At 45.8% G+C, this 15182-nt stretch overlaps 1 protein-coding gene across 3 annotated transcripts in view; it reads left to right on the top strand.

Moving 5' to 3' along the window:
• Window positions 1–15182, top strand: part of BCAN (brevican) — a 66213-nt gene that overhangs the window by 42067 nt on the left and 8964 nt on the right. For 2 of the 3 annotated variants that reach the window (XM_060253712.1, XM_060253731.1), the window contains one exon: window positions 2249–3433. In XM_060253712.1, coding sequence (XP_060109695.1) covers window positions 2249–3433 — 1185 coding nt within the window. The remainder of the gene's footprint in view (window positions 1–2248; window positions 3434–15182) is intronic. The other variant, XM_060253721.1, reaches the window with a different exon arrangement.

A 15182-nucleotide genomic window follows, 5' to 3' on the forward strand; every position in this document is an offset into this window, starting at 1 on the left:
TCTCTACCTTCTCTATCCCATGCATTAGGGTTGCCAATCCCCAGGTGGGGGCAGGGGATCCCCCGGTTTGGAGACCCTCCCCCCGCTTCAGGGTCATCAGAACATGGGGGGAGGGGAGGGAAATGTCTGCTGGGAACTCTATTATTCCCTATGGAGATTTATTCCCATAGAAAATCATGGAGAATTGATCCATGGGTATCTGGGGCTCTGGGGGGGCTGTTTTTTGGGGTAGAGGCACCAAATTTTCAGTATAGCATCTAGTGCCTCTCCCCAAAATACCCCCCAAGTTTCAAAAAGATTGGACCAGGGGGTCCAATTCTATGAGCCCCAAAAGAAGGTTCCCCTATCCTTCATTATTTCCTATGGAAGGAAGGCATTTAAAAAGTGTTCAGTCCCTTGAAATGTGATGGCCAGAATTCCCTTTGGAGTTCAATTATGCTTGTCACAGCCTTGATCTTGGCTCCACCCCTAATGTCTCCTGGCTCCACTCCCAAAGTCTCCTGGCTCCACCCCCAAAGTCCCCAGATATTTCTTGAATTGGACTTGGCAACCCTACCATGCATAATTTTGTAAACCTCTGTCACGGTACCCCTCAGCTTCTCAAAGCTAAAGAGCCCTAGCATTTTTAACGTCTTTAATGGGGTATTATTTACTAGGTTATGTTACTTACCTCCCTGCCATAAAAAAAAGGCTCAACTGCCCATTCCCACAAATTAAGGTTTTATTAAAGGGACAGGGTTTTTTTCCCATCCAGGCCGGTTGGCAAGCTAAGGAAACAGCACAAGAAGAAAGAGGTTTTTTTAAGGGGAAAAAAATCATTTCTATCACAACCATATCACTAACCTTCAAAGGCTGCCTAGTAATTAGTACATACAAGCCAACAAAAATGGCTGGCAATCCCAATCCTGGAGCTCCAGAGTCACACTCATCTGGCCCTGATATTTCAAGAGTACTTAGCATTTGATGGTATCTGACAGTGGACATGTCAATAGCATTTAGTCAGTGACAAACTATGGGCTATCATTTTCTTTCATTCATTTCATCACCTGGAAACATCCTCCAAGATCCAAAATAAACGGCAATGTAGCACAGTTTGCTTGCTGGCATGGGTGGGGAGTGAAGGGTGATGGTGGTGTGCTCTCTCTCTCTCTCTCTCTCTCTCACACACACACACACACACAGACACACACACACACTCACTTTCCCCACATACCAGAAAGATATATCAGAACCACATTTTTTCCCGTTCCTGCAAAGGGAAAAGCCAGCTGGAAGTGGGCAGTTTTCAGCATACTAATAGCCTACAGTGAAAAGTCTAAGCACCCCCTATCCCCCCAACACTGATTTCATCTGATTCAAAGTCTCCTGCACTGGAGTTGAAAAATAATGAATGAAACTCTTTTGGGAGGCTGATGAAGTCTGTCCTGCTTGGCCACCTAAGAAGTGATTCATTCAAAACCTAAATTTTTGCAATTTGCAATTTCTACTTCCCCTCATGTTCTTATGTCGTTGTTCTTGTTGTTTTAACATAAGATGGGGGTCTGTCTCATGTCTCCATACATAGGCACAATGTCTTAAATCCTGGAGAAGATCTCTTGCTGATGAAAAGGATTTCCATCAGCAGTCCAGAACTTCTTTGCCTCCTGCTTCCTCCTCAGTTGCACCCTGAAATGCAGCTCCTGGGGTACAGGCACCCCCTCCCCTGGAACAACATGATGGGGGGTTGGATGTCTCTAGCAGGGAAATGGGTGAAAATTACTCTCCTTCCATTTTCTGCTGGATCCATCCCAATGTTATAAATGAAAAGGGTCACACACAGATTTCATCTGTGGTTACAGGGCCCTGAGCCCGCCTTTGGCGGGGGAGGGCGGGATATAAAAATAAAGTTGTTGTTGTTATTATTATTATTATTATTATTATTATTATTATTATTATTATTATTGTTATTATTATTATTATTATTATTATTATTATTATTATTTGTAGCAGGAACTCCTTTGCATATTAGGCCACACACCCCTGAGGTAGCCAATCCTCCAAGAACTTACAGGGCTCTTAGTACAGCTCTTGGAGAGCTGGCTATGTCAGGGATGTGTGGCCTAATATGCAAAGGAGTTCCTACTACCAAAAAAAAAGCCCTATCAACAGGTTCTTATTCTGCAGATAAGGGTGGGTGGAGAAATTTGCCTCTTGTTAGGGGAAGAGAATCAACTCCTGAAGTCTCATTCAGTTCTTTGAAATTTTGCAGGTGAAGCACCTCATCCTGACTCAGAAGAAACCTTAAGTGTTGAAGATGATCAGATGTTGGACCCAGGTCTGCAGATTGAAGAAGAACCTGATGAAGAACAGAATGCACCTGCCTCTTCAGAAGCTACTCCAGGGGAGGCCAAGCTAGATATGGAAGAAGCAGTTATTGGGCATCATTCTCAGGCATGGCCCAAAGTCTCTCCAGAGCTCAGCAAGTCTAAGGACAAGAAGAAACCCCACAGCTTCCACAGCCCAGCGAATCCTGTCCCATCTCAGCAACATGGAAGGGAAAGTGGTACAGAAACTGGATCGTCTGTTAACTTAGATGCTCATGAAGCGAGTAGTGGGGTGGGGTCTTCTGATGGGGTACACAAAGCTCCCTCATCATCTACTTCTGAGACTGTGGCTGAAGAAAAGATCATCCCTCTGGAACAAGTGGATCGCAATGTCGGTTATAGCGATCTGGAAGAATCCAGGTTTCCCCATCAGCCTGAAGATTCAGTGTTGCATGATGCCTTTGCGACAGTCGCCACCCTAAAGTCAAGTCAGAAGGACACACAGTCCCCTCTGACCCCTCAACATGGGCTCATTTCTGGACTAGCAAACACCCACTCCCCTAGTCAATCTGATGAATCAGGAGACACAGAATTTTCAGGTGCTGTTCCTCAGGGGACAGCCATACCAGTCGAGATGATACCGATGGGTGATACATCATTACCTGTACCTCCAAGTACTGTGCTCCCCATTCTGCAAGAAAACAGTGAGGAACATTCTGGATCTGTCTGGCTTTCATCCACCATTGCTACTTCCGGTCCTGAGGAGGCAACATCCAGCTTTGACTTGGGACACCCAAATGACTTCCATCTTCCTTGGGAGGATAATGAGACTGAGGAGGCCACTGAGACATACGATGTAAGCACTAAGACAGTGGATGAATCTGATGAGGAGACAGAAACCCCTGACGATGTCACTGAGGCCATGGCAGACTCTTTCCCAACTGGAGAAGCCGAAGAACATAATGGACATGAGGAGGTGGCCACTGCACTCATGGAGGGCATCTCTGAAGATGTTTCAGGCTCATCCTTTATGGGCACTCCATTGACAGAGCTGTCCTTGACCACGGCTCACCCTCTGCCCGTCCTGCCCACTGAAAGCGCCAGCCTCGGAGCAGGTGCAAACATTTCAGGTAACCCCTTTGGCTGTACCACCTTGGCTCTCATGGCAGCCATTTTGGCTGAACTTTCACACTAAGCCCTATCCCACAACTAACGACATTCTTCCTGAGCTGTGCTTTCTTGTTTGTATACGTCTTTCTCTTTCTCTCTTTTTCCTCCTTCCTCGGCACCTGGATCGGGGAAGGCAAAGGAACCGGAGAAGCACACGTTTTGTCAAACAAACAAACAAACAAAAAGAATTAGTTCTAAGAGAGTGCATGTTCTTTTAATCTCTCCTACTTCTGTGAAGTGTTTTAACAACTGTTTTCATGACAAAACAAACCTGTTGACAAGAATAGTGCTGCTCATAAATCATTGTAATAAGGGGACTAATAAAAAGAAAGAATTAAAAGATTTCTAGAAGAAAACAACTTGGCTGGATGTGTGCTTCCCACTGTGTATGTGTGTGTGTCTCCTGTTGTCTTCGCTTTCCCTCATGTTTTAGTGTGTCCTCCTCCCCCACCCCCTTAACGAACAAATGCCTCTAATGTTGCCTAAGATCACAATTCAGGTCCAGCTCTGCTCATATTTCTGAGTCGCCTTCTTGCTATTGATGCATTCAAATTTTGGAATGGGGGGGGGGGGTGCTTCTTGTGATGAAATTGAGGATTCACTCTCTCCTGGCCTCGGAACCCTTTGTGAGCTGAGCTCACAAGAACCCTGCTGAAGTTTGTCCCCAGCTTATAACAAACATGCTGTCAGCCTGCCCTCTTTGCTGGTACCCTCCTTTCCTAACTAATCTGTCTTTGCAAGAGGGGAACTGGTGGCAGAAAGGATAGTGACAGAGGCCCCCTCAGCTTTTAAGATGGACACTCCTGGTCTTGCTAGGGATACCAGCCTAGACCTCTGAGGGTGCCTTCCAACTCTATGACTGATTTCCCACTAGCCTTACCTCGCTCTCACTCCCCTCAGCGGGGCTTCTGTCAGATTTCGCACAAGCTGCCCCGAGGCTGCAACACTCTCCGCCTCTTTCGCACAGCAAACAAGATCCTCTAAAAACCAGTTTCTGTTTGCTGCATGAAAAAGGCAAAGCTAATTGCAGCCCCGGAGCAGATAGTGTGAGATCCAACAGAAGCCCTGCGAAGAAGAGGAGCGTGAGACTGGCATAAGGCTAATGGGAAATCGGTGTATGGTTCTATGACTTGGGGATCCCCTGGAAAGACAGCTCATCTCCAAACTACAGAGATCACTTCCTCTGGAGAAAATGGAAGCTTTGGAGGGTGGACTCTATGGCATTGTAGCCCACTAAGGCTAGGGTTGCCAGTTCCACCCTAGCCACCATCAGGGGATGAAGGTAGGGTTGCTAGATCCAGGTTTGGAAACTCCTGGAGTTTTGTGGATGGAAAATTCTGCTTTTTTCTGAGGTGTTTTTCCCCCAGCAGGGCTGGCCCTAGACTGTCTGGCACCCTAAGCAAGGCTAACTTCTAGTGTCCCCACTCCGCCCCGCACTGATATCATCACCAGGTCACATTGGGGTGCCCGATTTTACGCCCCCAGAAGGCCAGTGCCCCAGGCAGCCGCCTAGTTTGCCTAGTGGCTTGCCCGCCCCCCCCCCCCAGTTTTTTTCTGATGGGAAAATTGGACATTTGGGGGATATTGGGGGGGGGAGACTCCTATGCAGTATTTTCTCTTCTCAAAATGCTTTCAAAGACAAGCTAGGCATCCAAGATGCATTTTTGCACCTAGAGGGATACAAATCTTCATGAGGGGACCATGCAGGGCTTCAGTTGCTTCTCAACAGTTGCATGTTTTCTGCTCTCCTTTGGACCTGATGTGGTTGACCTTTTCGCCTCTCCCTCAAATCACTGTGACACATTTACCCACCAGACTGGGTACAAAGTAGTTCATTGGCCTACCTTACAAGAGGAAGAAAAAACGATCAGAAGGTGGAACAGAAACTGCACCAAAGCCTCAGAGAAAAACTGAAAAGCTGACCAGATATCAAAAATTAAAGTGCTTGCCCTAAAATAGCATAGGGTACATTAGCTTGCAGTTTTTTCTCAAATACTGGGTATACTTAGAATTTTACCTGTACAAAACTAAAGCATTTGTAACTCTTAAATTCCACATATATGTCAAAGATTGCAATTTTATATGCTAAGCGTGACTTTTTTTTTAGCAGGAACTCACAAGAACGAAGTTCCAGCTGGCTTGGTGTCAGGGGTGTGGCCTAATATGCAAATGAGTTCCTGCTGGACTTTTTCTACAAAAAAATCCCTGATGCTAAGTATGCTATAAATAGTGCATTTTATGTTGTTAAAGCAGTAAAAGTAGGTTTGATAGGACAGTAAGTATTGTGTGTATTTCAATTTTCCCTAGGGTTGCCAGGTCTCCCCTGGCCACTGACAGGGGCTGGGGGGGTGGGGTAAGGTGGTCAGATTCAGATTGGGAAACTCCTGGAGATTTGGGGATGGAGCCTGGGAGGACAGGGACCTCAGTGGGGTCCAATGCCATAAAGTCCACCCTTCAAAGCATCCATTTTCTCCAGGGGACCTGATCTCTGTAGTCTGGAGAGGAGCTGTAATTCTGGGGGATCCCCAGGTCTCACCTGGAGGCTGGCATCCCTAGTTTCCCAGCATTTCAGATTTTCGCTTGGGAAAATGAAGAAGCTTTTGTTCCCCATGGCTTCAAAATTTCTGGAAATTTATATTTCTACTCGGAAATTTATATTTCTACTACTTCCACTGATTTGCCTTTCCCCTCTACATCCATACACCCCAATGACCAACAGATAGTGTTGAGCTTATGAGGGTGTTGCTGGCTCATCCCTCAACTTCACAAGAGTTAAGTTTGCTTAGGAAAGGGGATGGGGAACAAGCCATTGGAGAGTTCTCTTGGTAAATGCTACCATTGCTTTTCTGAAGTGCTTTTGGGAAAGCATGTAGACATAGCAAATGTGCTGTGTAAGAGCTCGGGATAACTGAGCAATTTATGAGGTGAGCTGTGGAGAGTTCTCACATTGATGGAGTCTTCACTGAGGGAACAGATAGATTTTAACACATGGAATGGAGGGCCCAGGGTGGAAAACAGCCTCTCTGTGTCCCATTCAAATCTACCTCTTCCCTTCAGTGGACAAACTCTGGGGGGAAGATGCTTCTGCATGTTTGCAAAGGAGGCTGCTGGGAGTTGACTTGACTAATTCTTGTTCGCCCTGTGATATCACTTTAGAAACCTCTCACCTTTCACCTTTAAAATGCCCTTTGAAAGATGTTGTGCCTTTTTAAAAGTCAGGTGGCTGATGAGTAATTGAGTGCATGGCCATTAATTTGGTGCTTTTAAAACATTAAAAAGACAAGGTGAGTAGCTGACCTGAAATAGTCCAGGAGGGAACAAGACTGATGACTGAGCCAGCATCCTTTGAGTTGGCATACATGTACGTTACTCAGGTGTGAGGCCAGGAGAAAGATAGGCTCACTGGGTCACTGAAGGATACATTATGAGTGTTCTCCTTTTGTATGTCTTCATGCATCTGGGTGAACCTCAAAGGCATTTGTTGCAGGAGACCCTTAGAATCTAGTGAGCCAACCAGAACATCTGACCGTCATTTTAAACTTTGACTGATTCCCCACTAACCTTACCCCGCTCTCACTCTCTTCTCCGCGGGGCTTCCGTCAGATTTCACACAAGCTGCCCTGAGGCTGCAACTTGCTCCGTCTCTTTCACGCAGCAAGCAAGATCCTCTAAAAACCAGTTTCTGTTTGCTGTGTGAAAGGGCTGAAGCGAGTTGCAACCCCGAGGCACCTTGTGTGAAATCTGATGGAAGCCCCGCGGGGAAGAGGAGAGTGAGAGCGGGGCAAGGCTAGTGGAGAATCAGTCTTTGACTCATAGTTCTCAATGAGATGGAGCCCAGGTAGGAGCTCTCATTACTTCATTCTCCTCCAGGAAAAGAAAAAATCCCTCCACATAGAAAAAAAAACCCATGTGTGTTGTACACAAGGTCTCTCCCATCCATTTCTCTGACATGCTAGTGTTCTCAGTGCCTTTAGGTTGACACCACATTAATCCTAGTCCTCATAGCATAACAGTTTGATTGCTAGGCAACCAAACACACCTCACCCTAAGGCAGTAGAAAAGAGTCCAGTAGCACCTTAAAGATTACAAATGCTGTAAGTCTTTCTGGTTTCTGGTTCTACTGGACCCTTCCTCTTTCCTGCTGCTACAGACAGACTAACACTGCTCTGCATCTTGATCTATCTCACACTAAGGGAAAGGGGGCAAAGACTGGAGGGCTCAAAAGGTCTAAAAGCCATTCGTCAAGAATGAATGAGGAACTGAACAGCATCTGGCAAAGCCATTCTGCAGCTCTTGGTGGGCGCTTGCTACTAATGCATGTGCAGAATCAATTGGGGGATTATTTTGCAAAATAAGATTCAAGGACTATAGTAGAGATGCAGTGCATTTAGGTTAATAAGCTTCAATCACTATAAGTTTACATTTCTGTAGCAGATGTGCCAAGGCACAATTAAGCCTCGCAGATTTGTCCCTAGTCACTATTATGAGCAGGGCTTTCTTTACAGAAAAAGTCCAGCGGGAACTTATTTGCATATTAGGCCACACCCCCTGATAGCACCATTGGATCACACAGGGCTTTTTTTGTAGAAAAAGCCCAGCAGGAACTCATCTGTATATTAGGCCACACCCCCTGACACTAAGCCAGATGGAACTGTGTTCCTGTGCGTCCGTGCTCAGAAAAAGCCCTCATTATGAGTATTGGCAGTGTTTCTCAACCTGTGGGTCAGGACTCAAAAGGGGGTCCTGGGCCAGCCCTCCCTAATGGCCACCCCTGCCCTTTCCATTCTTCTGTTGTATATTGTGGAAACCAAGCTCTGAACCTGTAAACAGTATCTTCCATCTTGTACATGGCTTGTTATTTTATTCTTCATGGCACATAGATATTAATCAAGTAAAACATGTCCTGATGGTCATTAGAGTGAATGAGTGAAAATCTTTGTGGAGATTAGAGGGAGTAATGGAGAAGGAGAGGGTGGTCAAAGGCTGGAATGTAACTTCTGCATGCAAAGGCTATGTCTGTCGAAATGCCATTTGCTTGGGGTTCGTAGTGGGGAGGGGGAGAGCTGTGCCCTTTGTGCAATGTTTGTTGGTTGACCACTCTAGAAAATGGAATGCTGAAACAGATGGGTGCCAAGGTCATAGCTTGCCTAGGCACACACACACACACACAAACACACCACCTTGGGCCAGCCTGGGATGGGTCACCATAACAAGTAAATTTGAAGAAGATGAAGAAGATATAGGATTTACGTATATCCCACCCTTCACTCTGAATCTCAGAGCAGCTCACAATCTCCTTTATCTTCCTCCCCCACAACAAACACCTTGTGAGGTAAGTGGACCTGAGAGAGCTCTCACAGAAACTGCCCTTTCAAGGACAACCTCTGTGAGAACTATGGCTGACCCAAGGCCATTCCAGCAGCTGCAAGTGGAGGAGTGGGGAATCAAACCTGGTTCTCCCAGATAAGAGCCCACGCACTTAACTACTACACCAGGGGTGTCAAACATGCAGCCTGGAGGCCATATCAGGCCCCTGAGCAACTGGCTCATGTCTGCTTCCTTCTCCCTCCCTCTTGCCTCCTTCTGCATCTCAACTTGCTTTGCAAGGCTTGCTCAATTGCACAGGAGCTACAGAGCAAAACCTCTATTTTCTTCATTGGTTGAGGCTCTTCCCCCTCCTGGTCCCCTGGGGAGGGAGGGAAAGAGCCAGAGCTTCCTTTGCCCAGTTCCCTGGATCCCATGGGAGAAAAACAAAGAAAGCACCTTTGAGACCAACAAGTGCTAATGTTTTAAGCATGTTTTATTTTAAGGGTTATTTTAAGTCGTGTTTTTCTGTGTTCTTTAATAAGTTTATATCTCTACTACCTGATCTTAAATAGGTACACACAGGGCTTTTTTTGAGCAGGGACGCACAGGAATGCAGTTCCGGCTAGCTTGGTATCAGGGGGTGTGGCCTAATATGCAAATGAATCCCTGCTGGGCTTTTTCTACCAAAAACTCTATGTGAACATATGAAGCTGCCTTATACTGAATCAGACCCTCGGTCCATCAAAGTCAGTATTGTCTACTCAGACTGGCAGCAGCTCTCCAGGGTCTCAAGCTGAGGATTTTCACACCTATTTGCCGGGACCCTTTTTTGAAGATGCCAGGGATTGAACCTGGGACCTTCTGCTTACCAAGCAGATGCTCTACCACTGAGCCACCATCCCTCCCCATGTGAAACAATGGTGCCATCAGGGGATGTGGCCTAATATGCAAATAAGTTCTACTGGATGTTTTCTACAAAAAAAGCCCTGAGTAAACACACAGCCTGGCCTGGCCCAACAAGGTCTCATTTATGTCAGATCCAGCCCTCATAACAAATGAGTTCGACATCCCTACACTACACCAAATTTGGACTTGTGGGTCACTATACCAAGAAGGTTGGGAACTGCTAGGCTTGGGGAACTGTAAAATTAATTCCAGCATGATGACATATGAAATTTACTGCAGCTTTCAGTCTCTTGAGATCATTTGAATCTTCTTCCTGTGTTGCATTACAGATAAGCGATGTTGCTCCCCAAAAAGGCCTTGATGCAACCACACACATAAATGCATTAGAATTGGGGGGGAGGGGGTTGTATGGTGTCTTACTGATTTATATCTGTATTCCTGTGTGTTGGTAAAAAAATCATGCTTGGTCTACAAGCATGTTGTACAATTGTATTGAGATGCTTTCCTTGTGATGTTTTATCAATGCATGGCTGAGCAATAGGAATATGGAGCAGTGAGGAGGCGCAAATAAATGGGAGGGAGTACAGGGAGCAGCAAGCTGTGAGCGCACAAAACTTGAAATTTCCGTGCAATTGGAAAATGGAGAAATCCTAAATGGGGAGAAAAATTCAGATCAGAATTCCGGAAGCATCATATTCTGCATAAGATGGCAGAACTCCAGTTTGTAAATGAACTCAAAACCACACACACCCCTTAAAAAAGTAACCAAATCTCACCCATAAGCTTCAATTTCAACAATTTCACATTCTGTACATTTTATTAATATAGCCGTGTTGAACTCAGAAATTAAATGCCCTCAAGTACTGAAACATTTTTAAATGGTGGAGTGGGGCCATTGATCAATAGTAAAGTAACTGCTTGGCATGTAGAAAGTCCCAGGTGCAATCCCCAACATCTCCTGTTAAAGATCAGATAGTAGGAGATATGAAAGACCCCTTGAGAACTCGAGAGCCGCTGCCAGTCAGAGTAGACAGTACTAACTTTGATGGACCAAGGGTCTGATTCAGCATAGGGCAGCTTTGTATGTGTGCATTGCCCATTAATACCCAATTTATGCCCATTTATCCTTGTCTCTTTTGTCCTACATAGATCCTATGAGGCATTTTTGGCAAGTAGTAGCACCTAGAGAAAACCAAAAGCCTAACTTATAAACACATTTTGTCATACTTTTGTTCAGGGTTTTTTTTTTTTTTTAGGAAAAGCCCAGTAGGAACTCATTTGCCTATTAGGCCACACCCCCTGACATTGTCATTGTTTAACACAGGACTTTTTTGTAGAAAAAGCCCAGCAGGAGCTCATTCCATATTAGGGCACACCCCTGATGCCAAGCCAGCTGAAACTGCCTTCCTGTGCGTTCCTGCTCAAAAAAACCCCTTGGTATCCCTTCTCTCACTCCGTCTGTTTCAGACCCAAAGTTTCTGGGATTTCCTTGTGCAAATTAAATCCACAATGCTTTATGAGAGTTTAAGTTGCATATCAAGTAACAACAACAGTGAAGACTGTAATAGTGAAGCTGTTGACAAAAGGTACAGATAAATATAAAATGGAGAAAAGCAGAGTTGAAGGAGATGGGTATGTTTAGCCTGGAGAGCAGAGGACTGAGAGGTGATATGATCATCATAGTCAAGTACTTGAAGGGCTGTCATATAGAAAATGGTGCAGAATTGTTTTCCGTTACCGCAGAAGGTAGGACCAGAACCAATGGGTTAAAATTAAATCAGAAGTGTTTCCAGCTCAACATTAGGAAGAACTTCCTGACAGAGCGGTTCCTCAGTGGAACAGGCTTCCTCAGGAGGTGGTGGCTCTCCTTCTTTGGAGGTTTTTAAACAGAGGCTAGATGGCCATTTGACATCAGCAATGCTGAATCTGTGAACTTAGGGGGGAGGTATTTGTGAGTTTCCTGCATTCTGCAAGGGGTTGGGCTAGATGACCATGGAGGTCCCTTCCAACTCGGATTCTGTGAGGGAACATTGGTTCATCTCTATATTGAAATTAGCATTGAAGTCCACTGCTATTCCTTATTCTCATTTTCCTTGCTTGTAAGCTCCTCTGCATGTGTTTTGCTCTCTCTAGTGGCTGAGTCAGTATCACAGTGGTTTATGTCTGGGAAAAATATGCAGTTTAAATCTTCAGGGAGTTATGCTGGACATAAACTGGTGAAATATCAAATTGACCACTAGAGGGACAAAAATCACATGCAGAACAGACCCACTCCCTGAAGAAACAGAAACTTACAAGGGAGCAAAATGTGAATGTAGAAAAGCCCAAAGTGTCCAACTGTGTGGTCCTTTCCCCCAGTCAGTTTCTTAACTGAAAAACAGCCTTTGTGGCTTGAATCAGCAGCAGAAATGTGGCAGAGGGAGGGGTTTTCCACCTCCTTTCTGTTGGCCCTAGCTGATTTTACACCTTGAGGGGGAAACCAATAGGGGAGGTCTTATTACCTTTTTCCTTGCATGAAAAAAGCAGTTTGGAAGAGCAATTTTGCATGGATGAACAGCACAAAGAGAAACGGTCCCTCCACCACCTGTATTTTGGCTCCATCTGTGACTGTCTTATAACTAAAACAGTAAGCTACACAAGGTGTCTGTTGATGTGAAAAACATACCCAGATTCAGTTCATTTCTTCAGCTGAATGTGCTTCAGTTTTCAGTCTTCAGCAGCAGTTTCTATACGTATGCATCAAACTGTTTTCTGTATATAGAGCTTAACCTAAAAACTTCCAAGAACTAGATAGCCCCTCATCACTGGATTTGGAATCCCCATTGTGAATCCCCTCCCCATACCATCTGTATTGTTAGGCAGAACTCCCTGTGTGACTTCTGCCCATCATACAGTGATTTTTCATCTCCATATGTAGTGGGGAAGGACTGACCTTTAACGTAATGTGAAAAACACATGTTGAGTTCTTTGAAAGTATGTGGTTGAGTGAAGGATCAGGTAATGTACCATAACCTGCCCTGAGCAGGGTGGCCCAAGCTAGCCAATCTCCTCAGATCTCCTCAGATTTTGAAAGCTGAGTTGGCCCTGGTTAGTACTTGAATGGGAGACCTCTGAGGAAGTCCAGGTTTGCTACACAGAGGCAGGCAACAACAAACCATCTCTGTCCATCAGTTGCCTTGTAAACTCTATGGAGTCTCCCTGCAACCTGATGGCAGTTTCTACCACTAACACACCATTGAGATGCTAATCCCTGTGGCACGTCAGATGGGGCAGGAACTTGAACATTAGAAGGCCATGCTTCAAATAGGTTCAGCACTTTTAAGCACCTGTTGAAGCCTGAGTACCTCAGGAGGGTCCGTTGCCAACCCCTGATTTGTCATTCAACAGCAGGGGGCCACCACTGCCTGCCTGGTTATGCCATGCAGGGAAAGTTTGGGCCCTCCATGTCTGCTTGGGCAGATGAGCAGTTACAGCAAGATTAGATGCTGCTGCCAGAAATTTGCCTTCTTTCTCCTTTGTATGGTGGCGGTTACATATAGCAGCCATCTCCAGTCACTTGCTGAATGAGCAACCATCAGTGGTGGTAAAAAGAATTCAGTTCATGGAGGATAAGCCCATCTACAGCTGCCAGCCATGGGGATTAAAGGGAACCTCCATATACAGAGTCAATCAACCTATTGGCCTCTAAGCACTCTTTATTGGTCCTCCAGGGCAATTGGTTGGCCACTGTATGAAATAGAGTTGCCAGGTCTCTCTTGGCAACTGACGAGGGAGGGGGGGACTTACCAGAAGCAGCAGGGAAGCCCATCTGATGAACAGTGACATATCTACATCACTACCCATGTTAACCCAGAAGTGACATCATCACATCCTGGACATCGGGGTGACGCTCTAGTATTTGGGCAAAAATTCTATGGTAAATTTGGCTTCTCTACCATAGATTCTTTTCCTCCAAATACCAGAGCGTCGCCCTGACATCCTGTATGTCATAATGTCACTTCTGGTTCACATGAGCAGTGACATAGACACATTGCTGCATGTTGGATGGATTTCCCTCTTTTGGGGGGTAAGTTCTCCCCCCCTCACAGGCCAGGTGATTGGTGGCAGGAAAATGGGGCCTGTCAGTGGGGGACTCCAGCCTCCATCAGGGGGTCTGGCAACCCAAGCGTGAAACAGTATGTTGAACTAGATAGATCAGCAAACACCAGCTGCCTAAGCACCTGCAGCCACCACTGCTTACCTTGTGAACAAGAAGCAGTTAAATGGGGTGGAGCAGGATGAGGCCACAATATTTGTAGTGGTGATGAGGGCCTCAAAACAGCAAGCAGAAGGAGGCAACAGAGGTCAGCCTTAGTAGCAAAGCACGGAAATGGGCAGCAAGGAGAATGCATCAGCACTGCAGTAGCTGTTTGAAATACTCTGGCAGACCACAGCAAGGAGGAGGAGGAGGAGGAGAATTGGATTTATACCTCACCTTGACTTGGAGTCTCAGAGCAGTTTGCAATCTCCTTCCCTTCCCATCCCCACAACAGACACTCTGTGAGGTAGGTGAGGCTGAGAGAGCTCTTTCAAGAACTGCTCTTGAAAGAACAGCTCTGAGAACACTGTGACTGACCAAAGGTCACCCAGAGGCTGCAAGTGGAGGAGGATTGGGGAATCAAACCTGGTTCTCCAGTTTTGAGTCCTCTACTCTTAACCGCCACACCAAACAGGCAGCCAGGGAATGCACAAACAAGGCAGGAAGGTTGCAGGCCTTCCTCTTGAGAGCTACCATGGTGTGGTTAAGAGCAGGGGACTCTAATCTGGAGAATGAGGTTTGATCCCCCATTCTTCCTCCTCATGATGCAGCCTGCTGGGTGATCTTGGGTCAGTCACGGTTCTCTCAGAACTCTCTCAGCTCCACCTGCCTCACAAGGTGCCTGTTGTAGGGAGTGGAAGGGAAGGAGATTGAGACTCCTTAAGGTAAAGAAAAGCAGGGAACAAATCCTACTCTTCTTTGCCTCCCAACCACTGGTCTGCAGGGATACACTGCCTCAGTCCATAGAGCCTCCGTTTATCATCTGGCACATTTATGTGTCACTTTTCCCTTTTGAAAAGCTAAAGTATATTACAATTTATATATATCAGGAACTGAGTACAGCCAAAATGGGGGAGTAAAAATGTTTTCTGGGATAAAAAAAAAAGTTTTTGACTGGTGTTGGAAAGCCTGCCATGAGGCAGACACTTGCTGAGAAAGGGAGAATTTCAAAGGACTGAGGCGGCTGCCCAAAACAACTTAGCATGGGTTCCCAAGGAGAGGATGTCAACTACTGTGGATCCCTGCAATAGAGCAGACCTAGTCACCATATAGTATGTCTTGACCAACTGCCCCAACTGTGTCTTGTGACAATGAGTTCCATACATTGTACACGGTATACTTCATCAAAGATTTCAGGTTTGCACGGCTGGTAACATCATTAGGGTTTGTAGAATCTTTTGGGCTCAAGTGCCTTGTTC

This window comes from Heteronotia binoei, chromosome 1, assembly GCF_032191835.1.
Source record: "Heteronotia binoei isolate CCM8104 ecotype False Entrance Well chromosome 1, APGP_CSIRO_Hbin_v1, whole genome shotgun sequence".
In the NCBI taxonomy this organism is placed as follows: domain Eukaryota; kingdom Metazoa; phylum Chordata; class Lepidosauria; order Squamata; family Gekkonidae; genus Heteronotia; species Heteronotia binoei.